General features: G+C 47.4%; 1 protein-coding gene across 1 annotated transcript in view; it reads left to right on the top strand.

Moving 5' to 3' along the window:
• Positions 1–22567, top strand: part of LOC127581076 (voltage-dependent L-type calcium channel subunit alpha-1S-like) — a 136821-nt gene extending 114254 nt beyond the window's left edge. The window contains exons 35-42 of the mRNA XM_052035146.1: positions 1138–1240; positions 2685–2786; positions 3917–4056; positions 4757–4882; positions 6316–6551; positions 7623–7729; positions 19513–19616; positions 22219–22567. Coding sequence (XP_051891106.1) covers positions 1138–1240; positions 2685–2786; positions 3917–4056; positions 4757–4882; positions 6316–6551; positions 7623–7729; positions 19513–19616; positions 22219–22413 — 1113 coding nt within the window. The 3' untranslated portion in view covers positions 22414–22567. The remainder of the gene's footprint in view (positions 1–1137; positions 1241–2684; positions 2787–3916; positions 4057–4756; positions 4883–6315; positions 6552–7622; positions 7730–19512; positions 19617–22218) is intronic.
• Positions 22568–23463: the final 896 nt, after the last annotated feature.

Here is a 23463-nt window from a genome sequence, read left to right as displayed (position 1 = left end):
CTGGCCTGGATCCCTATAGGAAGTGAAAATTAAAAGAAACCTGCAGAAATCTGAAATAAAAACAGAGAATGCTGGAAACACTCAGCGGGCAGCTGGTAGAGCTGCCACATCACGGCGCCAGAGACACGGGTTCGATCCTGACCTCAGGCGCTGTCTGTGCGGAGTTTGCACGTTCTTCCTGTGAACGCATGGGTTTCCTCCGTGTGCTGGGGTCTCCTCCCACAATTCAAAGATGGGTGGGTTGGTTGATTAATTGGCTGTTGTAGATTGCCCCTAGTGTGTGGGCGAGTGGTCGAATCTGGAGGCGATTGGTGATAATGTGGGGAGAATAAACAATGGATTAATGTAGGATTAGTGTAACTGGATGGTTGATGGTCGGCACAGACTCAGTGGGCCGAAGGTCCTGTTTCTGTGCTGTATCTCTATGATTCGATGTCTCTCGGTCAGGCAGCATCTGTGGAAAGAGAAGCAGAGTTAACATTTCAGGTCATAGATTTTCACGTGTCTGACGTTCTCATGAAAAGTCCTGGATATGAAACATTAACTCCGTTTCCCTCACCTCAGATGCTGCCCAACCTGCTGAGTATTTCCACCTTTCTCTGTATTTATTTGGTCTCTGAAGGGGTGCTGGGAACCTGGAGTGTCTACAATGCAGAACCGGTGCAGTCAGGTCAAGCAGAGCGTGCGCCTGTGCAGGTGGGATCCCGCTGGTGAGGAACTGCCTCCGAGACCCATTCTCACAAATTCTTCCCGGCCAGTGATGATAGTCTCCCACCTATCTTTGATATGAAGTCTATTTCACTCACCTTGCCTTTCCAGCTTCCTTGAATAGATAGCTGACGCATGTACTCGACTTGGAACACAAGTGGACAGCCTGCCACTGTTGCACGGGTCAAAGGCATCCAATTTGTACACAGCAAGGTCCCACAAATCACCGAGAGATAATTGTCCCTTGAACTGCTGGTGCTGGTTGAGTGCGAACGCTGACCTGGGGGAACCTCGTTCCTCCTCTCCCAGTAATGCCTCCGCACCCGTAACATCTCGCCCTCGTGTTCTGAGTTCAAAGTCCAGTCTCCTTCGTTGCCTTGTGTTGCGTTCCCTCCTGGTGCTGATCTCTCCACCCTCCACCTTTTCCAGAGGCTGGTCTCCATGAACATGCCCATGAACAGCGACGGCACAGTCACCTTTAACGCCACCCTCTTCGCACTCGTCCGGACGGCCCTCAAAATTAAAACTGAAGGTAGGTGAAGTTATACTGACAGGAAGGGGCCACACCCTGAACGTCACTCCTCTTGAAACAGCGGGGATGTCTCCAAAAACATGTGTGCTTTGGGGACCAGTTAGATCAAGAGTATAAGAGATAGAAGCATGAGTGGGACTGAATGACCTGCTTTACTGGTCAGTGAGATCATCAGTGACCTTGACCTTGGCACCACTTTCCTGCATTAACCCCGTGTGCCTTGATTCTTCCAATATCCAAAAGATTCTCCATCTCATCTCAGCAACTGAGCCTCCACAGCCCCAAAAAAAACACCACCCTCTTTGTGAAGGAATTTTTTTTCCTCTCAGTCCTGTATGGATGACCCTTTGTTTTGGGACTGCAACCTCTCTTCCTTGACGTCCCAGCCAGGGGAACCATTCCCTCTGCATCTGAACCTGTCAAGCCTTTAAAACAAGGTTGTATCATGTCTCATTCTTCTAAACTCCAGAGAGTGTTCAGGCTCAGTCTGCTTACTGTCTCCTTGGGGAACAAGCCTCCTTCCCGGGAACAAGCCTGATGAATGCTCGCACAATTCCCTCTATCACAAGAATACCTTAGCTACGGAGACCTGAGCTGTAGCAACGTTCCAGGAGTGGCCTGGTTAGGGCTCTGTATAATTTCACTAGGATACCTTAACTCTTTTAATAAAAACAAGAGTTGGAGATACGTGCAGGTGTTACAAATTCATGCAGCTTGTGTGTGCAGGTGAGGGGGGCCAAGGAGACCAAACAGGCCCTTTGGCCCACCTTGCCCGTGCTGACATTTCAATTAATCATATTTTAATCCCTTTTTTTATTCTTCCACAGTCTCAACCGCCCCCAAGTTCTACCACTCACCATCACACATGGGGCACTTTACAGCTGCCAGTTAACCTACCAACCCGCGGGTGTATATTTAGGTTAGTTATGTTGTAGCTGTGGCTGACGGGATAATCGTGTGGATCCATGGAGTCATACAGCAGGAAAACAGGCCATTCGGCCTACCATGTCCATGCTGACCAGTGGGCACCTATCCCTATTAATCCCATCTTCCAGCACTTGGTCCATTGCTTTCTACACTAAGGTGATTCAAGTGCTTGTCTGGACACTTCTTAAATGCTGTCAGCAACTCTACTTCCACCACTCTCTTAGGCCGTGTATTCCAGGTACACTCCACTCTCTGGGTGATAAAGGCCCCCCTCTAAATCTCTTCCCACCACCCCTCCCTTGCCAAATCTATGTCTGTTAACTCCTTCTGACAAGGGGAAAAGTTTCCTGCAGTCTACTCTATCCATACCCCTCATAATAATTTTATACACCTCAGTCATGTCCCCTCTTAACCTGGTCCCCCACCCCCCAGGATAAGCCAACTCTCCTCGTAACTGAAACGTTTCAACCCAGCTGCTGGATGTATATTCACTTTGTCGTATTACCTTTGCAACCAGGGAATTTTGAAAAGTCTAACGAGGAGCTGAGAGCCATTATCAAAAAGATCTGGAAACGCACAAGCATGAAACTCCTTGACCAAGTGATCCCCCCTATCGGAGGTGAGTGGATGTCGGCAGAGAGACACGACCCGGGGCTTGTGGTTTTGCCACTGAGAGCAGCTCCCTGCCTCACTGCGAGCGGCTGTGGGATTCCCACACAGGCAGGAGTGAATCTGAACCTTCCTTGACTTCTTCAAGCACGAGCTGATAATCTGCTGGTGGAACCCCTGCTGGGATCTCTTCCCCATTCAGTTCCATTAAGGGACGAGATGTTCAATGGTGACACGTTTTTAAATCGAGTCATATGGATGTACAGGGTGTGGAAACAGGCCCTTCGGCCCTCCATGTCTGTGCTGTCATTTCAATTAATCATACATTAATCCCTTTTTTTTCTCCCATATTCTCAACAGCCCCCAAACTCTACCACTCACCGTCACACTGGGGGCACTTTACAGCTGCCGGTTAACCTACCAACCCGCATGTATTTGGTATGTGGGAGGAAACCCACTCGGTCACAGGGAGAACGTGCAAACTCCACGCAGACAGCACCCAGGGTCAGGATTGGACCCTGGTCTCTGGAGCTGTGAGGCAGCACCTCTGTGGCACCCCAATTGCTCGAGTTTATTTGAATGATTTTAAGTGTGTTAGATTTTTTACATATTAAAATTTTTACTACATTAATATATTTCAACCTTTAAAATTCTTTGATAGCTTTTATTTGTTTTTCTCTTCTGGTACATCAGTAGATTTGATAGGTGTGAGTCCAACCTGGGTGTCAATTTTCTCAACCCGATTGTGGCTGGGTCTTGTTCTGACCCCTCAGTGACAGGATTAACATTGCAGAGTTCCCTGTTACCACTGACGACTGAACTGGCTTCCTTCAACACATTCCCACTGGGAAACAGTGTGAAATAAGAGGGAACTTTATCCCTTGGTCCACCTCGAGCACGGGGCGATCTGGGGTCTTGTTTCATGCAGCTGTTTGCTGAACAGCTGGTCTTTCTGCAGCCGAGGATTCAGAGACTCTCTTTAACAGGCATGGAGGCTGAAGCCCTCTGACGTTGATGCTGGTTTGGGAGACACTCTCTGATGGGGAGTGAGAGGTCCCTCGTTGTCCAGGCCTTGTGTTAACTTCATAGAAATGCTTCGGTTCTGGTGGCAACATTAAAGGTCAAACGTTTTTCACCCAGACGATGAAGTGACCGTTGGCAAGTTCTACGCCACCTTCCTCATCCAGGAACATTTTAGGAAATTCAAGAAGCGCCAGGAAGAATATTATGGAATTCTCCCGTCCAAGAAGAAGCAGACTGCGAATGAAATTGAGCTGCAGGTAAAACCGGAGCGAATGGACTGAGGTGGGGGAGCCTGGGGGTGGGGGGGAGCGATCGCAGGAGGGGGGTTGGTGATGGGAGAGTGGGTCTGTGGGTGGAGTTACTGAGGTCAGTGAGGCGGGTCCGTGGAGTGGGGTGGGTCAGTGAGGGGAAGGGACGTCAGTCAAGTGGGGATAGTAATGGGACTGGAGGGGTGGGTTAGTGAGAGGGGGTGTGAGTCAATGAGGGGTGGGTGGGTCAGTGAGCAGTGTCAGTGAGGGGGCTGTGGGTCAGTGCAGGGGTAACAGGCAGCTGGGTCTGTGGGATGGTGTCATTGAGGGGGGGTAACTGATGGGGTTGGTCACTCATGGATGGTCGGAGGGGCTACGAGTCAGTGAGGAGGGTCAGTGATGAGGAATGGGTCTGTGACTGGAGGGTCAGTAAAGTGGAGCTGGTGATAGGATTGGGTGTGAGAGGGGTCATTGAGGGAGAAGGGTGGGTCAGTGAGGGTGGGTGGTTCGGTCAGTGAGGGGACAGAATGTCAGTCAGTGAGGGGGGTCGGTGGTGGGATAGTCTCAGTAAGAGGGAGTGGACTTCAGGAATGAGCTCCATGGGAGAGGTCAGCGACCAGGGCTGCTCAGGAGTTCCAGTGATTTATGGATGGACAGTGTGGGCTGAAGCCTCCGGTGGTCCATAACTCTTCATTCTGCCGCCCCTCAGGCTGGACTGCGCAATGTGGAGGAGGACATGGGTGAGGACCTTCACCGCACCGTGTCCGGGGAGCTGCCTGTTGATGAAGGAGAGCGAACAATGGAGGACGGTGGCCTGGATGAGACAATATACCGGGTTGGTCATTTCAACAATGGAATTTTACAGGCTAATCCCCAGTGCCATTTTATAAACTCAGTGGAAGCGTTTAATGGAACAGGGAACGATTCCATTCAGTGCTGCTTTCTGATTATTGCATATTCTGACCTTGTGGGCATTACGTCAGACTCTGGCGAGAGTGCGTGTGAACAGGTGTGATAGCTTTACCCACAGAAAGGTACTTCCAATGGAGGGAAGCGCAATGAAGGTTCACCTGATTTGATTCCAGGGACGATGGGATCGTTGTGTGAGGACAAGCAGGCAGGCACTATACTCCCTTGAGTTTAGAAGAATCATTGAAAGTTTGCAGTATTTTCCAACCACAACCCAAAGACGTGTGAGCTGCTAGGTTAATTGGCCACTATAAGTTATCCCCAGTGTGTGGATGAGTGGTAGAATCTGCAGGAGTTGATGGGAATGTGGAAGCACAAAATATCATTAGTGTAAGGGTGCTTGACTGTTCGATGGGTCTGTATATTCCATGCTATATGCACAAAATTCTTCTGAGGCTGACGAGGAAAGAAACAGAGCAGTCCAGAATCTAGAACTAGGGGGTCTCAGACTCAAGATGTAGGGTCGGCCATTCAGGACAAAGATGAGAAATTTCTTTACCCAGGGTGACGAGGAGGACAGCTGGGGAGGGCTCAGTCATCGTGTGTCTTCAAGACTGATTGGTAAGGGACTCAAGGGATATGGGGATGGTGCAGGAAAATGGTTCAGAGTTTGATTGTGCTTGACTTTGAGCATTGCTTTCACAGCGGCGATAATCACTCTCTTCAGTGAACTGTGGTGAAATTCGAGTTTTCATACCGGGCATTGAACTGTGCACAAGAACAGAAAAGCACGTGCCTCTCCTAAGTTGTTGGACATGTTGTAGCCTCCTATATCCGTTTTCATCTTACCTGGAAGTTTTTTTTTAGAAACATTGATCCTGGACAGGATTAAGTCACCTTAAGGCAAACCAGCACGGATTTGTTAAACAAACAAGATGCTGAAGAACTCAGCAGGTCAGACAGCATCTGCAGAGAGAAATAGACAGTTGATGTTTCAGGTTGAGACCCTTCATCTGGTGTAGGGTTTCGATCCAAAATGTCGACTGTCCATTTCCCCCACAGAAGCTGCCTGACCCACTGAATTCCTCCAGCAGTTTGGTTTTTTTTGCTCTAAATTCCAGTGTCTGCAGTCTCTTATGTCTCCATTATAAGTTCTCCTCTTATCCACAGCCTGTTGAGTTATTGTGCTTTAAAGGAATATATATTTTTTGCAAATATTCCCAGGCAATCACTTGGTTTTGGCATCTTAAAGGCACTGTGTAAATGGAAGCTATTTCCTTTTGGTTAATTTAATGTGAAGTATGTTAATTTGAAATTACTGTGATGTTAAACGTCCATCTTCACACCCTGTCCTTCAAGAGAGCAGGAGGACTGTTCGGAGACCAAGCTGATTCTTACCAAATGGACAGAAGTGGCTCCTATCAGCAACAAGTAACGAGCCAACGACCACTACAGTTCAGTAAATCAGAGGGTGGAGGAGAGGAGGCAGAAACTCCACACAGCAGACTGACCGACCTGCCGTTCAACACAATCGAATTCTTCCCGTTGACTGAGAACAAGAACATGAATAACTCAAACACCAAAGGCCACAGCAGGTAAAAGTGAGAGGAGGCAGTGTATACACTGGCCAGAACAGGGAGTAGTGATTTGTAACACAAGCCAGGGCAGTTAAAAATGAGATATATACAGGCTGAACGACCAAACTACCCACCTCTTCACACACTTTCTAGCTGGAACCACTAACCTGCTCAGATACACCAAGCCCCATGCAATTACACACAGTTTAGTAAACATACTGCATCCCATTGACACATCATCTGCCGCACAGTACCACAACGTTATACACACACAACTACAGACCTAACGAACTCCACACCCAGCCACACCCACACACAAAGCTCCCATCCAGCTTGCTGGCCTTCAACGTACACCCATTTTTACTCTATGAAGCTCCATTCTCATTCACAGATACCTCTCTCTCTCTCTCTCTCTCTCTCTCTCTCTACACTCTCTCTCTATCTACAGTCTCTCTCTCTACACTCTCTCTCTCTCACACTCTCTCTACACTCTCACTCATACTCTCTCTACACTCTACACTCTCTCACTCACACTCTACACTCTCTACTCACACTCTCTCTACACTCTCTCTCTCTTACACTCTCTCTCTCTGACTCACACTCACACACAGAGACAGACACACACACACATACAGTAGCCCACCCTTAAACACTAACACTCTGTTTCACCTCCATAACCTATTGTACACATGTTGGTGCTGATCTGTCCCTGATAAGTGGGGTTTTTTGATGTTGTCCACTGAAAATTTCATCAATTTCATTGGCGTTTATTGTTGAGCATCACCTGTTGTGCATTTACTAGGTAGTTCAATAGGGTTTGGATGTTGAGGTGTCTTTCTCTTCATTTCCAGCCAGTTTTAGAGCTTCCACAGTATTCCATCTGTGGCTCAGGGAAATCATCCAATCAGATCATTCCAGTGCTCCTTACTAAACTACCAGTTGGTGAAGATTTCTCTGGGAAAAGCCATCCTATTGGTTGTGTAGCTGGCGACAGTATGAGAGGTTTCCATTGAGCTCTGAAAGGGAATTCACTCCCCATTTGTCCAGCGTTCTTTTCTCCTCAGTGTGACTCTCCTCGTTCCATTGCAGGCTTTACTACGAAGATGAGTTTAAGAAAGAAATTGCAACATTTGACATTGATGACGAGCTCGATGTCCAATTGATCCAGGCCAGACAGCAGTCTCTCCCAGATTCGGGTCAGTAAACTGCAGCATATGTAATTAATTAATAATTATTCTTCCCAAAGAATGGCACATTTAACAAAATACCTCACTAATTCTCAAAATCATACTCCAAGCTCCCATGTAAGATAAGATAAGATCTTTATTAGTCACATGTACATCGAAACACACAGTGAAATGCATCTTTTGAGTAGAGTGTTCTGGGGGGCAGCCCGCAAGTGTCGCCACGCTTCCGGCGCCAACATAGCATGCCCACAACTTCCTAACCGGGATGTCTTTGGGAATGTGGGAGGAAACCAGAGCACCCGGAGGAAACCCATGCAGACACGGGGGGAGGACGTACAAACTTCTTACAGACAGCGGCTGGAATTGAACCCGGGTCGCTGGCGCTGTAATAGTGTTACGCTGACTGCTGCATTACCGTGCCTGCCCAAGAGTCCAAGTGTAGTCCAAGAGGGGTATTAAAATGTGGCTGATGCACTGCTGTTTACAAAAGAAGGATGTGTAGATCATGGGGAGGGATCTCAACACATGAAGGCCCCACTGTACAGTTTGGGGACTGAGACAGCATGCACTGAAATTCATTCCTTCTCACTGTGAGCTGCACTGCAACTGTGACAACAATAGTCTCTGCTACAAAGGAGGATCAATCAATGGGGAGCCCAGCTGCCTGTCAGCAAACTACAGTAAAACTCTGATAATCTGCTCTCCAATTATTCAGAAATCTTTAACGATTTGGCATCCAGCTCTTTGGGTAATGTTTCCTGTGCTCCCTTTAAATTCACTGGGGCCCCATTTCCCTCGCTCCATTTAAACTCAGTAGGGCCCTGTTTACAGCCTTCCTTTTAAACTTTCTAGGTTCATAGAACAGTACAGCACAGGAACAGGCCCTTCAGCCCACTAAATCTGTTCTGACCATGATGCCAATCTAAACTAAACCCATCTGCCTGCACGTGGCCTATATCCCTCCATTCCCTGCTTGTTCACGTGTCTGTCTAAATGCTTCTTAAACGTTGCTTTTGTATCTGCTTCAACCATTTCCTCTGGCAGTGCGTTTTAGGCACCCACCACTCTCTGTATAAAAAAACTTGCTCCGCACATCCACTTTAAACTTAACCTCACCTGAAAGCTATGCCCTCAAGTTTTTGACATTTCCACTCTGGGGGAGAAAGACTCTGGCCATCTATGCCTCTCATCATTTTATAAACTTTTATCGGATATCCCCTCAACCTCAGACATTCCAGAGAAAACAATCCAAGTATGTCCAACCTCTCCTTATAGCTAATACTCTCTAATCCATGTAATATCCTGGTGAACCTCTTCTGCACCCTCTCTAAAGCCTCTGCATCCTGGAGGCGACCGGAACTGCACACAGTACTCCAAATGTCGCCTAACCAAAGATTTATGCAGCTGCAACGTGAAAATTCGCTGGAAAGTTCACTGGAAGTGTATCATCTACTGCTGTAACATCTCAGAAAGAAGCAAATTCAAAGTATATAGGGTACTAATATGAGTAACATCCAATAGTCTGGAAAATCTGCTGGTTCATCACCACCAATATCCCAAGCTTGTTGGATTATTGGAGTTTTATTATATCCAGGCAACAGTTTAGAGTGTGCTAACTTGCTGTCTCTGACCTTTTGTTGTTTAACAGAAGTTTACAACACTGCTGACCTATTAATCTCTCAAACATGCAATTTTATTCTCCTTTCAGTTTTGTAAATATCCTGCAAGTTATCACATGCTTGGAGTCTAATAATAATCCTCAGGTTTACAGTCCTTGACTGCCTGGATACTTGGCTCTTGGCATCATTTGTGTTGTTGTGTCTAAGTGTCAGCTGTGGTTCAGCTGATAGTTCACTCTTATCTGGTCCAAAAGGTTGAGAGTTTAAATCCCAATCAGAATCAGGTTTATTATCACTGACATACATCGTGAAATGTGCTGTTTTGCGGCAGTACAGTGCAAGACATAAAAATTACTGTAAGTTACCAAAAAATAAATTAATTAAAATAGTGCAAAAGAGGAATAACGAGGTAGTGTTCATGGGTTTATGGACCGTTCAGAACTCTGATGGTGGAGAGGAAGAAATGTTAAGTGTGGGTCTTCAGGCTCCTGTACCTCCTCCCTGATGGCAGTAACATGAAGAGGGCATGTCCCAAGTGTGAGGGTCCTTAGTGATGGATGCCGCCTTCTTGAGGCACCACCTCTTGAAGGTGTCCTCGATGGTGGGGAGGGTTGTGCCCGTGATGGAGCTAGCTGAGTCTACAACCCTCTGCAGCCTCTTTCGATCCTGCACATTGGAGCCTCCAACCCAGGCGGTGATGCAACCAGTCAGAATGCTCTCCACTGTACATCTATAGAAACTTGCAAGAATCTTTGATGACATTCAAAATCTCCTCAAACTGCTAATGAAGCAGAGCTGCTGGCATGCCTTCTTCGTGATTGAATCAATGTGTTGGGCCCGAGATAGTTCATCTGAGATGTTGACGCCCAGGAACTGCTCACCCTTTCACCACTGACCCCTAAATGAGGACTAGTGTGTGTTCTCCCAACTTCCCCTTCCTGAAGTCCACAATCAATTCCTTGGTCTTGCTGATGTTGAGTGCGAGGTTGTTGTTGCGACACCACTTAACCAGCCGATCTATCTTACCCCTGTACACCTCCTCATTGCCATCTGAGATTCTGCCAACAACAGAGGTGTCAGCAGCAAACTTATAGATGGCACTTGTGCTGTGCCTAGCCACCTAGTCATGAGTGTAGAGAGAGTAGAGCAGTGGGCTAAGCACGCATCCTTGAGGTGCGCCTGTGTTGATTGTCAGCGAGGAGGAGATGCTATTACCGATCTACACTGACTGTGGTCTCCCGATAAGGAAGTCAAGGATCCAGTTGCAGAGGGAGGCCCAGGTTTTGAGCTTGTTGATTAATACTGAGGGGATGATGGTGTTGAACGTGAGCTGTTCACTCCAGAGGTTTGAAGCTGGCACATAATTCAGGCTGACACTCCGGTGCTAAAACATGATTTGCAGCAAAGTGCAAGGTTAAACCACTGTAGCCGTCAGGTAGATGTGAAGATTATTCCAGTGGAAAACATTGGAATTATCTTCGTTCGCCGGCCAACGTTTATCTGTCACTCAAAACAAAACCAAAGAACAAAAGACTCCAGATGCAGGAAATCTAAAATAAGAACAGAAAATGTTGGAAATAAGAAAAGATAAAATAAGATTTCTTATTAGTCACATGTACATCGAAACACACAATGAAATGCATTTCTTTGCGTAGAGTGTTATGGGGGCAGCCCGCAAGTGTCACCACGCTTCCGGCGCCAACATAGCATGCCCACAACTTCCTAACCCATACGTCTTTGGAATGTGGGAGGAAACCGGAGCACCCGGAGGAAACCCATGCAGACACGGGGAGAACATACAAACTCCTTACAGACAGCAGCGGGAACTGAACCCGGGTCGCTGGCTCTGTAATAGCGTTACGCTGACCGCTACACTACCGTATCGCCACTTTGCTCAGCAGGTCAGACAACATCTGCGGAGCGAGAGACACGGGTTGATGACCCTTCGTCAGAACTGTGCAAAGTGTGAAACCAAGTGTGCTAAAGCTGCTGAGAAAGAGGAGAGGTGGAGGGAACAGCCTGCGATAGGGTGGCGACCAAGAGAGACAGAGTGATATATGTGGTGGTGGTACTGTGCTGAGAGAGGGTGGCGAGGAGCTGGTTAATATCAGCTGAGCTCACTGAGATGTAAAGAGAAAGAAATGAATAAAAAAGGAAGAGAAAGGAGAAGAAACAGCTGGAACCGTGATATTACAAAACACTCAGGCTTATATTGGGTTTCACTGGAGTGTTGTCAGAGGTCAGAGACAAGGGGTCAGAGTAGGGCAGAGAGTTAAAGTGGCAGCATTGAATTTTCCAATTTCAGGTAACCCAACCTCTGGTGTGTTTCCCCCCGCTTTCAATCCACCACCAGTCCTCCCATTTTTTTGTTCCTTTTCCCATACCCACCTCCAGCCCTCCCGTCACCCATTTTCATCCCCTCCCCCTCCTGGTTCCACCTACCTACCACCCACACAATTCACCCACTGGAACCCCTCTCCCACCTGGATCCCTCTGCCCTTCACCTCTCCCTTAATGGTTCCCATCGTCACCTTCCTAATTTATCAGATTCCAGCACTGGCAGCCTTTGTGTCCCCGCTTATCACCCTCCCTGCTGCCACCCCCTTCGCCCCACCCTTCCCACCACCCAGCTATCTTCCCTCTCCACTCTCAGTCCTGGTGCAGGGTCTCAATAATTCCTTTCCTCCCACCGATGCTGCTCGACCCGCTGAGTTCCTGCAGCAGCTTGTGTTTCACTCCAGTAGATATTGTCTGTCTCAACAACCAGAAAGCCCCTGACAAGTTCCTTCATTCTCGGTTTCTTGTGTTATCTGTAATAATCTGAAATACTAGATAAGGAAATGTTATTTGTCCGAATCCACTACCCTTCATGATTAGAATATCGTCAACAAGTCTGCGGATTTGTGCAGCAATTAGGATGGAACAAGAGTGAACCCAATGTGTAAAAATAAAGTTCTGTTGGGGAGTGGCCACACAAAAGCAGATTGAACTTGGTTTAGATAAATGGCCTGCTGCTCATGTTGGTGGAACCAGTTTAGAAAAGGCAGAACAGGAAACAATGCTGTAAGAGCTTGGGAGAGAAAACGTCTTGTGCACAAATCATTGAAGGTCTGTAACTGAGGAGATAGTTGAGAGGCAACACATTACCACATGTGGGCAAGGCCAGGTAAGGTGGCAGGTTTCCTAACCAGAAAGACATTGGGGAATTGTATGTTCCATGGGGCACGAACTTTAATCCTTCCATACCAGAGGGCCGGAGAGGAGCAAATGCTGCTCCCTTGTTCAAAACAAAGGGGCTAAGGATCTCAGCAACTACAGACCAGTCAGCTTAACCTCGGTGGCAGGAGCACCTTTAGAAACATTGATCCCTTGGAGGCAAATGGATTAAGGCAAACCAGCACAGATTTGTTAAAGGCAAATTATCTTTAACTAATTGCCCTTCTTTTAAAACTTTTTTTTACTGAGATAGCAGAAAGAGTTGAGGGTTACACAGTTGATGTGGCTTTTGATAAAGTTCCACTTAGCAGGCTTAGTAACAAAGTTGAAGCATTTGGCTTAAAAAGGACATTGAAAGCTTGGATATGATGTTGGCCAGGTTACAGGGGCCAGGGTCGCTGTGGTTGGTCCTTCACTGGACTGAAGGAAGGTGAGTCGTGGTACTCCCCAGAGACTGGTGTTGGGGTTACTGCTGTTGTTGATCAGTATTAATGACCTAGACTTGGGGGTGCAAGTCACAATTTCTGAAGTTGTGAATGACACAAAACTTGTTAGTATTGAGAACAGTGATGAGGATAGTGGTGGATCACAGAAGGAAATCAGCAGGCTGGTCGAATGGGCAGACACATGGCAGTGAACTTTAACGTGGAGAAAACGTGAGATGATGTACTTTGGTAGGAAGCATGAGGGGAGGCAAAATGGGATAAAGGATGGAGTTCTAAAAGGGTGCAAGAGCAGAGGGACCCTGGGGGTCTGTGTGCACAGGTCTTTGAAAGTGGCAGGGCAGGTGGTGAAGGTGGTTGATAAGACATCTACAGGTCTATGCTCGAACAGTGAAGGCATAAAGCATAAAAGCAAGGCAGTCATACTGTACCCTTATAAAACAAGGTCCGGCGTCAACTGGCAAATTGTCTTCTATTCTGGCCGCCACATTATAGGAAGTTATGAAAGCGTTAAAAAAGGGGCCAGAAAAGATTTATGAGAACAGTTTCTGGAATCATACTGGGTCCAGGGTCCTGGCAAATCGCATGATTAGGGCTGTGGATAGGGCATTAAACTAAACAGTAAGGGGGTGGGTTGAAGAGATTGGAAAAGTATGATAAAGTAAAAGGGAAGGAGGGTGCAGGAGAGGTTACTGAAGGCTGCAGAGTAAAGAATAAGACAGAAAATTTAGAAAAAAGATAAGAATTTAACTTCAGGCAACATGGAGACAAATTTGAGAAGAAGGGTGGTGAATACAGGTCTGAAGGTGTTATATTTGAATGCAAGCAGTATGTGAAATAAGGTAGGGCAGGCACGGTAGTGTAGCGGTTAGCGTACCGCTATTACGGCGCCAGCAACCTGGGTTCAATTCCAGCCGCTGTCTGTAAGGAGTTTGTATTTTCTCCCAGTGAATGCGTGGGTTTCCTCTGGGTGCTCCAGTTTCCTCCCACATTCCAAAGACGTACGGGTTAGGAAGCTGTGGGCATGCTACGTTGGTGCCGGAAGTGCGGCAACACATGCGGGCTGGTGCTAGAACACTCTACGCAAAGATGCATTTCACTGTGTGTTTCGATGTACATGTGACTAATAAAGAGATCTTATCTTAGATGAGCTTATAGCGCAGTTAGAAATTGGCAGGTACGACATTGTGGGCATCACAGAGTCGTGGCTGAAAGATCACGGCTGGGAGCTAAACATCCAAGGATACACATCCTATCGAAAAGACAGGCAGGTGGGCAGAGGGGTGGGGTGGCTCTGTTGGTAAAAAATGAAATCAAATCCTTAGCAAGAAATGACATAGGATCAGAAGATGTGGAATCCTTGCGGGTAGAGTTAAGAAACTGCAAGGATAAAAAGACCCTGATGGGAGTTATATACAGGCCTCTGAATAGTAGCCAGAATGTGGGCTACAAATTACAACAGGAGATGGAAAAGGGCATGTAAAAAAGGCAATGTTACGGTGGTCATGGGGGATTTCAATATGCAGGTAGATTGGGAAAATCAGGTTGGTACTGAATCCCAAGAGTGGGAATTTGTAGAAGGCCTACAAGATAGCTTTTTAAAGCAGCTTGTGGTCGAGCCCACTAGGGAAAAGGCAATTCTGGATTTGGTGTTGTACAATGAACCAGATTTGATTAGGGAGATTAAGGTAACGGAACCCTTAGGAGGCAGTGATCATAATATGATAGAATTCACCCTGCAGTTTGAGAGGGAGAAGCTAAAATCGGATGTATCGGTATTACAGGTGAGTAAAGGTAACTAGAGGCATGAGAGAGGAGCTGGCCAAAGTTGATTGGAAGGGGACCCTAGCAGGGATGACGGTAGAGCAGCAATGGCAGGAGTTTCTGGGAGTAATTCGGAAGATGCAGGATCAGTTCATCCCAAAGAAGAAGCATTCTAAGGGGAGGATGAAGCAACCGTGGCTGACAAGGGAAGTCAAAGACAGCAGAAAAGCAAAAGAGAGGGCATACAATATTGCAAAAATCAGTGGGAAGGTAGAGGATTGGGAAGCTTTTAAAACCAACAGAAGGCAACTAAAAAAGCAGTAAGGGGAGAAAAAATGAAATCTGAAGGAAAGCTAGCCAATAATATAAACAAGGATACCAAAAGTTTTTTCAGATATTTAAAGAGTAAAAGAGAGGCAAGAGTGGACATCAGACCGCTGGAAAATGATGCTGGAGAGGTAGTAATGGGGAACAAAGAAATGGCAGACTAACTGAAGAAGTATGTTGCGTCAGTTTTCACTGTGGAAGACACCAGCAACATGCCAGAAATTCGAGAGAGTCAGGGGGCGGAAGTGAGTGTAGTCACTATTACTAAGGAGAAGGTGCTTGGGAAGCTGAAAGGTCTGAAGGTAGATAAGTCACTTGGACCGGATGGACTACACCCCAAAGTTCTGAAAGAGGTAGCCTTAGAGATGGTGGTGGCATTAGTAGTGATCTTTCAAGAATCACTAGAGTCAAGAATGGTTCAGGAGGACTGGAAAATGGCAAATGTCACTCTATTTTCACCAAACTCTGAGATCTAGGACTCAGCACCTCCCTCTGTAACTGGATCCTTGACTTTCTAACAAACAGACTGCAATCAGTGAGGATAAGCAGCAATACCTCCGGCATGATTATTCTCAACACTGGTGCCCCACAAGGCTGCGTCCTCAGCCCTTTACTCTACTCCCTATACACTCATGACTGTGTGGCCAGATTCTGCTGTAACTCCATCTACAAGTTTGCAGATGATACCACCGTTGTAGGCCCTATCTGAAACAGCGATGAGTCGGAGTACAGGAAGGAGATAGAGAGCTTAGTGGAATGGTGTCATGACAACAACCTTTCCCTCAATGTCAACAAAACAAAAGAGCTGGTCATTGACTTCAGGAAAGGGGGCGGTGTACATGCACCTGTCTACATCAATGGTGCTGAGGTCGAGAGGGTTGAGAGCTTCAAGTTCCTGGGAGTGAATATCACCAACAGCCTGTCCTGGTCAAATCACGTAGAAGCCAGGGCCAAGAAAGCTCACCAGCACCTCTGCTTCCTCAGGAGGCTAAAGAAATTTGGTTTGTCCCCTTTGACTCTCACCAACTTTTACAGATGCACCATAGAAAGCATCCTATCTGGATGTATCACAGCTTGGTACGGCAACTGCTCTGCCCTGGACCGCAAGAAACTGCAGAGAGTTGTGGACACAGCCTAGCGCATCACGGACACCAGCCTCCCCTCCTTGGACTCTGTCTTTAACTCTCGTTGTCTTGGTGAAGCAGCCAGCATAATCAAAGACCCCACCCACCCGGGACATTCTCTCTTCTCTCCTCTTCCATCAGGTAGAAGATACAGGAGCCTGAGGGCACGTACCACCAGACTTAAGGACAGCTTCTACCCCACTGTGATAAGACTATTGAACAGTTCCTTTATATGATGAGATGGACTCTGACCTCACGATCTACCTTGTTGTGACCTTGCACCTTACTGCACTGCACTTTCTCTGTAGCTGTGACACTTTACTCTGTACTGTTTACCTGTACTACCTCAATGTGCTCTGTACTAACTCAATGTAACTGCACTGTGTAATGAATTGACCTGTACGATCAGTTTGTAAGACAAGTTTTTCACTGTACCTCGGTACAAGTGACAATAATAAACCAATTCCAATCCCACTCTTTAAGAAAGGAAGGAGGAAGGAGACAGAAAATTATAGGCCAGTTGCCTGACTTCAATGGTTGGTGAGATGTTAGAGTCCATTAGTAAGGAAGAGGTTTTGGGGTACTTGGAAGGACATGATAAAATAAGCTGAATTCAGCATGGTTTCCTTAAGGGAAAATCTTGCCTGACAAATCTGTGGAATTCTTTGAGGAAGTAACAGGCAGGGTAGACAAAGGAGAGTCAGTGGATGTCGTTTATTTGGATTTTCAGAAGGCCTTTGACAGGGTGCCGCAAGAGAGGCTGCTGAACAAGATAGTATTACAGGAAAGGTACTAGCATGGATAGAAGATTGGCTGACTGGCAGAAGGCAAACAGTGGGAATCAATGGGGACGCTGGTGACTAGTGGTGTTCCTCAGGGGTCGGTGTTGGGTCCGCTACTTTTCATATTATATGTCAATGATCTGGATGACGGAATTTGTGGCCAGGTTTGCGGATGATACAAAGATAAGCGGAGCAGCAGATAGTGTTGAGGAAGCAGGGAGTCTGCAGAAGGACGTGGGCAGGTTGGGAGAATGGACAAAGAAGTGGCAGATGGAATATAGCACTGGGAAGTGTACGGTCATGCACTTTAGTGGAAGGAATAAAGGCACAGACTATTTTCTAAACGAGGAGCAAATTCAGAAATCAGAGGTGCAAAGGGACTTGGGAGTCCTGGTGCAGGATTCACTAAAGGTTAACTTGCAGGTTGAGTCGGTAGTAAGGAAGGCAGATGCAGTGTTAGCATTCGTTTTGAGAGGACTAGAATGTAAAAGCAAGGATGTAATGCTGAGGCTTTATAATGTGTTGGTCAGATCACATTTGGAGCATTGTGAGCTGTTTTGGGCCCCATATCTAAGGAAGGATGTGCTGGTGTTGGAGAGGGTCCAGAGGAGGTTTACAAGAATGATCCCAGGAATGAAAGGGTTAATGTATGAGTGTTTGAGAGCTCCAGTGAGTACAGGCCCAGAGGATGAGGGGGGAGCTCATTGAAACCTACCGAAAATTGAAAGGCCTGGATAGAGTCGTCGTGAAGAGGGTATTTCCAGTAGTGGGAGAGTCTAGGACCAGAGGGCACAGCCTCAGAATAGAAGGACATCCCTTCAGAACAGAACTTCTTTAGCCAGAGGGTGGTGAATCTGTGGAATTCATTGCCACAGACGGCTGCAGAAGCCGAGTCATTGGGGATATTTAAAGCGAAGGTTGATGGGTTCTTGATTAGTGAGGGCGTCAAAGGTTCCGGGGCGAAGGCAGGAGAATGGGGTTGAGAGGGAAAAATAATCAGCCATGATTGAATGGCAGAGCAGACTCGATGGGCCGAATGGCCTAATTCTGCTGCTATGTCTTATGGCCTTATGGTCATATGGAATGTGGGACTGCAGTTATAAGGACTGATTAGAGAGGCTGGGACTCTTCATTACAAAGGAGAAGCCTTGAGGGGAGATTTGATAACAGTATATAAAATAATGAGGGGTTGGAACCGACAGAGAGGTTCCACTGTGGCCTTCAAGAGAGAACTGGATAAATATATGGTGAAGAAAAGTTTGCAAGGTGACAGAGAAAAGGCCAGGGGGTGGAACTAGTGAGTTATTCTGGTAGAGTTGGGCTGAATGGCCTCCTGTTCCTAACTGTTCCATGATTCATTCTGTGATTAAGACAACCCAGAAGTTTCATCAATTCTATCACTAAACTAACTTTTTCTTTAAATTCCAGATTCACGTAATTATTTGAATTTCAATTCCCCAGCTGGGATGCTGGTTGGTTGGAGAGAGTGACTGTGATCTTCATTCCCAGTCACCCCTGGGTGGTGGGACAGAGGCACTTGGTCCCTCATTTCCACTGAGAGGGGACCCCGTGTCACTAGGTGATGGGACATCACATCTGGTGTAGATGTTTCCAGTGCTTTTGTGTGAAGGGACAAAGTGATGGTGCTCTTTATTTCCAGAGCTCCTTGGATGGTGTCGGTGAAGGCCCTTCACTTTAGAAAAAGAGAGGGAAAATGCGTGAAGCATTCAGCAGGTCAGGCAGGATTTCTGGAGAGACAAAGAATTAATGTTTCAGATCGGAGGCCCTTGGCCAGCATTTTCCGTTTTACTTTGCCTGACTGATGGACATTTCACACAGGCAGACTATGGATATTTGCCATTGGCTGACTGAGGGACTGTTGCCACAGGTGTACTTTGTCTGACATTATCTCCTTGCTAAGAGGTATACACTGCTGAGAGTTGTTTGTTGACCATTCATGGTGTTCAGAATCACTACAGGCCCATTTACCCGTGTTCATCAATAAGTCGATGTTGGGACATGTCCAGCAGTCTGACTGTAGCAACTGTCAATCAGTCTGCCTGTAGTGAGCGTCCACCAGTCTGCCTGAAGTGTGCGTCAGTTTGCCTGTGATGTCCATCATCAGTCTGCCGACAGCGACTGCCCCTCAGTCCACAAATGGCAAGTGTCCCACAGACTACCTATGTGAGTGTCCCTCATTCCGCCTGTGGCACGTCATCGGTCTGCCTGTAGTGAGTTCCACCACTCCACCTGTGACGTGCATCATAAGTCCACCTGTAGTGACAGTCCCTCAGTCCACCTGTGTCGCATGTCATTGGTCTGACTGTGTTGCACGCCTGTGAGTCCACCAGTGGTGAACATCATCAGTCTGCCTGTGGCATGTGTTCCATCAGTTCGTCTGTGGCTCGTGTCCATCTGTCCGCCTGCGGTGAGTGCCCACCAGATGCCATTAGTCGAGTCAAGCATCCACTGCGCTGGGGTCTTGCAGTCACCAGTATGCTGTTCTGACTTTTCTAGGGTGGAAGTCAAGCTGCCCAGTGAACAATCCTACCTCAGAGAACACAAACAAGACAGAACAGCAAGAGGCAGTAGTCCTGGCACGGCACTGTCTTGGTGAAGAGGTAATGGGAGACAAGAACAGAACTTGTTTCCACCATCTGTATGTCACTTGGGATGGGAGTTACACCGTCTGTACGTCACTCACAGAGGGAGTTACACCGTCTGTATGTCACTTGGGACGGGAGTTACACTGTCTGTACGTCACTCATGGGGGGAGTTACATTGTCTATGTGTCACTCGGGGGGAGAGTTACACTGTCTGTACATCGCAGGTAGATAGGGTGGTGAAGACGACATTTGGCACGCTGGCCTTCATCAGTCAAGGCATTGAGTACAAGAGTTAGGAAGTTATGTTTCAGTTGTACAAGACATTGGTGAGGCCACATTTGGAATATTGTGTTCAGTTTTGATCACCCTGTTATAGGAAAGATGTCATTAAGCTGGAAAGAGTGCAGAGGAGATTTACGAGGATGTTGCCAGGATGCGAGGGACTGAGTTACGGAGAGCGATTGAGCAGGTTGGGACTGTTTTCACCGGAGCGCAGGAGAATGAGGTGTATAAAATCATGAGAGGCACAGATAGGGTGAATCAAGAACTAGAGGTCATAGGTTTAAGGTGAGAGGTGAGAGATTTAATAGGAACCTGAGGGGCAACATTTTCACCCAGAGGGTGGTCAGTATATGGAACGAGCTGCTAGAGGAAGTGGTTGAGACAGGTACAATAACAACATTTAAAAGGTACTTGGACAGGTACATGGACAGGAATATGGGCAAATGGGACTGGCTTAGATGGGAATCTTGGTCAGCATGGACCAGTTGGGCCGAAGGGCCTGTTTCCATGCTGTATGTCTTTATGACATTGCTCACAAGCTGGTGTTACACTGTATATCATTCAGGATGGGAGTTGTATGTCACCACTCAGAGTTCACTGCCCCCATACTCCTCCCCACTTTTACTGGTCCCTGTGAAGGTCCTTTCTGTAAGTGACATCAAGGTCACACTTGAGGAAAGTTAATGAAGAATCCTCTAACTATATCTCCTGTCGAGTTTGATGAGAGACATGACCATGAACACTGAAATTCAATCCCCTCTCAGTTTATTAATCTGAGTGACGTTTGTGCCTGACGGACTCATTTGCCTCGATGTTGATCCATCTCCCATTGTCACTGGAAGGTCAGGACAGAAAAGCTCCCAAGTCATCTTTTCCCTTGCTTCTTGACCTTTCCACAGGTATTTAAATCCCACTGAGGACCCATTCCCCAGCTAGTGTGTAATGTTAAATGTAAACAAAATACTGGAAACACTTGGGAAGTCAGGCAGCAACTGTGGAAAACAAAACAGTTAACGTTTCAGGTCAAAGATCCGTCGGGAAAACTGGGAAAGTGTTTCAAGTTGCAGAGAAGGTGGGGAGGAATGGATTGGACAAAAGAAAGATCTTAAAGGGGCGTTACAGTGGCTGCCTCACAGCTCAGCGACCCGGGTTCGATTCCGACTTCTGCTGCTGTTTGCAAGGAGTTTGCATGTTCTCCCCGTGACTGTGTTGGTTTTCTCTGTGCTCCAGTTTCCTCCCACATCCCAAAGACATGTGGGTTGATCGGTTAGTTGGTCTCAGTGTGCAGGTGAGTGTCGAATCTGGGGGGAGTTGACGGGAATGTGGGGAGAATAAAATGGAGTTGCTATAAGATTAGTCACACGTACATCGAAACACACATTGAAGTGCATCTTTTGCATTAGTGTTCTGGGGGGGCAGCCCGCAAGTGTCGCCACGCTTACGGCGCCAACATAGCATGCCCACAACTTCCTAACCCGTACATCTTTGGAATGTGGGAGGAAACTGGAGCACCCGGAGGAAACCCACGCAGTCACGGGGAGAACGTACAAACTCCTGTAAATGGGTGCAGATCAGTGGGCCGAAGGGCCTGTTTCCATGCTGTATTTCTCCATGAATCTATGATGCCAAGGTTACCAGAGAGATTTGAACATTTAGCATTAGTCAGTAAACTTTTTTTTAATTCATAAAAGGGACATGGGCTTCACAGGCAGAGCCAGCATTGAGTAGGAGGTGGTGAGCTGCCTTCTTGAACCGCTTCAGTCCTTGAGGTGTGGTTATGCCTAGAATGCTGTTAGGAAAGGAGTTCCAGGATTCTGACCCAGCCACGGTGAGGGAATGACGATATATTTCCAAGTCAGGATAGTGTGTGGCTTGGAGGGCAACTTCTGGGTGGATGTGCTGGTGGTGGACTTCATCATGGTCTTCATTAGTTATATTTTCCCATCATTCATTAACCTCCAACACCAAGCTGCATGGCCATCTGAACTGATCCAAGAGTAATTTGGGCAGTTTATCAGGCATTCTTCTCACAAGGTCCATCACACCCTGTGGCAGCCACACTCTGCATACCTGCAGGTGCTACCTTGGAGTTTCCTCTGAGGCTTCCTGCCATGCTGGGCAATCAGAGCAGTGTCTGGTTCTCGAGGACTCCTGGGTCCAGGCGAACTTAAACCGTACTGAGATGCCATGGAGAGGGACCGCCAAGAGGCTAGAGGTTACTGACATGCCAACTCTGGGGAACAAGGTAGAAGAGCCAGGCCTTCCTTCACCCAGCGCAGTGAGATGTGGGGCAGTGCTAATGCTTGCTGCGTTTCTCCCACCTTTCCCTGTCAAGGTAGAGGAGGCCCAAGGACCACTCGAGGCAGCTGGTGGCCCAGCCTTTGTGGCTGTGATGGTGGAGGCCTGTCAGACGGATCAGCACACACCAGGAAACCCTGCACTGAATCCACTGAAAGCTCGTTCCTCGGCCACAGATCCCAGTGGCAGCTCCACATCTCCGGTCCCCGGGACTTCTGAGCAGATACTCTGAAGCTGACCTTGGGCCACACAGGAGACAGAAAGACCTCCCGACAACAAGGCCTGTTTACTGCTTAGTTTATTTTGTGTGTATGTGGAATGGCTGAGGGTTGCGAGGGAACGCAAGAGGTTTCAGCCAGTTACGGATGGTGCGAGAATTCAGGCCATTAAAGGGGCTCCAGGAGAAGAGGAGATGTTGGAAAAACTGCACTGTTACTGTGACTCTGACCCGGTTTGTTCAGGCCTTGGGGCCTGATCAGATCTTGTAATTAGGCTGTGTTTCTATTCAATTGTTACTGCTTTGTATTATTACATCGGTGTAAATGGTGCTCATTAAACGCTTCGTGGTGGACAAGATCTTCCTAATCTTCGATTTGGTCGGACCCCCAGACTCAAATGTCGTGTTCGATATCCCAGAACATGTCATCAGCACTTGGACTCTTTGTCCACCTCCAGGCAAGGTTCATCTTCAACCCAGTGAGGTTTGCCCAGAGGCAGAGAGGTGGGGTATCCTTTCACACTCCTGCGGATGGTCAGAGGCTTTGGGGTGTCAGGAGGTGACTCACTCACCACAGGATACCCAGCATGTTCCCTGCTCTTGTGAAGCACTTCCGCACTCTCTATAAGGATGAACTCCTGCTCCCGGTTCCCAGTCACTTTAATTCTCTATCTGTCTCCTACTCTGACCCCTGTATCCCTGGTCTCTGGCACTTTCACAACAAAGCTCAGTGTAAACCCGAGGAACAGCCTTCTGGACTCAACATCTAGTCCAATAATTTCAAATACAGTCTATCTCCAATAGTCAGGCACTCTCAGGAGCTTGGTGGAGTTGGACTGCTAGTCTGTCCGAATGATGAAATTCCATAAATAACTCAACACACTTTCACTTTTTTTAAAAGATGCAACACAATATAATTAAAAACATTCCAGTGAACCATATATCTGGAAGGGGAACGGGGGCCCTTGTGAATGGAAATGGATCACAGGGGCGGGGGTCCCAGTTTGTTGGAGGGAGGGTGGGGTCCCTTCCCCGTGTGTTGGAGGGTGGGGACTGGGATCCCAA

This window comes from Pristis pectinata, chromosome 20 (assembly GCF_009764475.1).
Source record: "Pristis pectinata isolate sPriPec2 chromosome 20, sPriPec2.1.pri, whole genome shotgun sequence".
Lineage (NCBI taxonomy): Eukaryota > Metazoa > Chordata > Chondrichthyes > Rhinopristiformes > Pristidae > Pristis > Pristis pectinata.
Note: the sequence above shows the minus strand (reverse complement) of the source record. Positions and strands in the feature narration are given on the sequence as shown.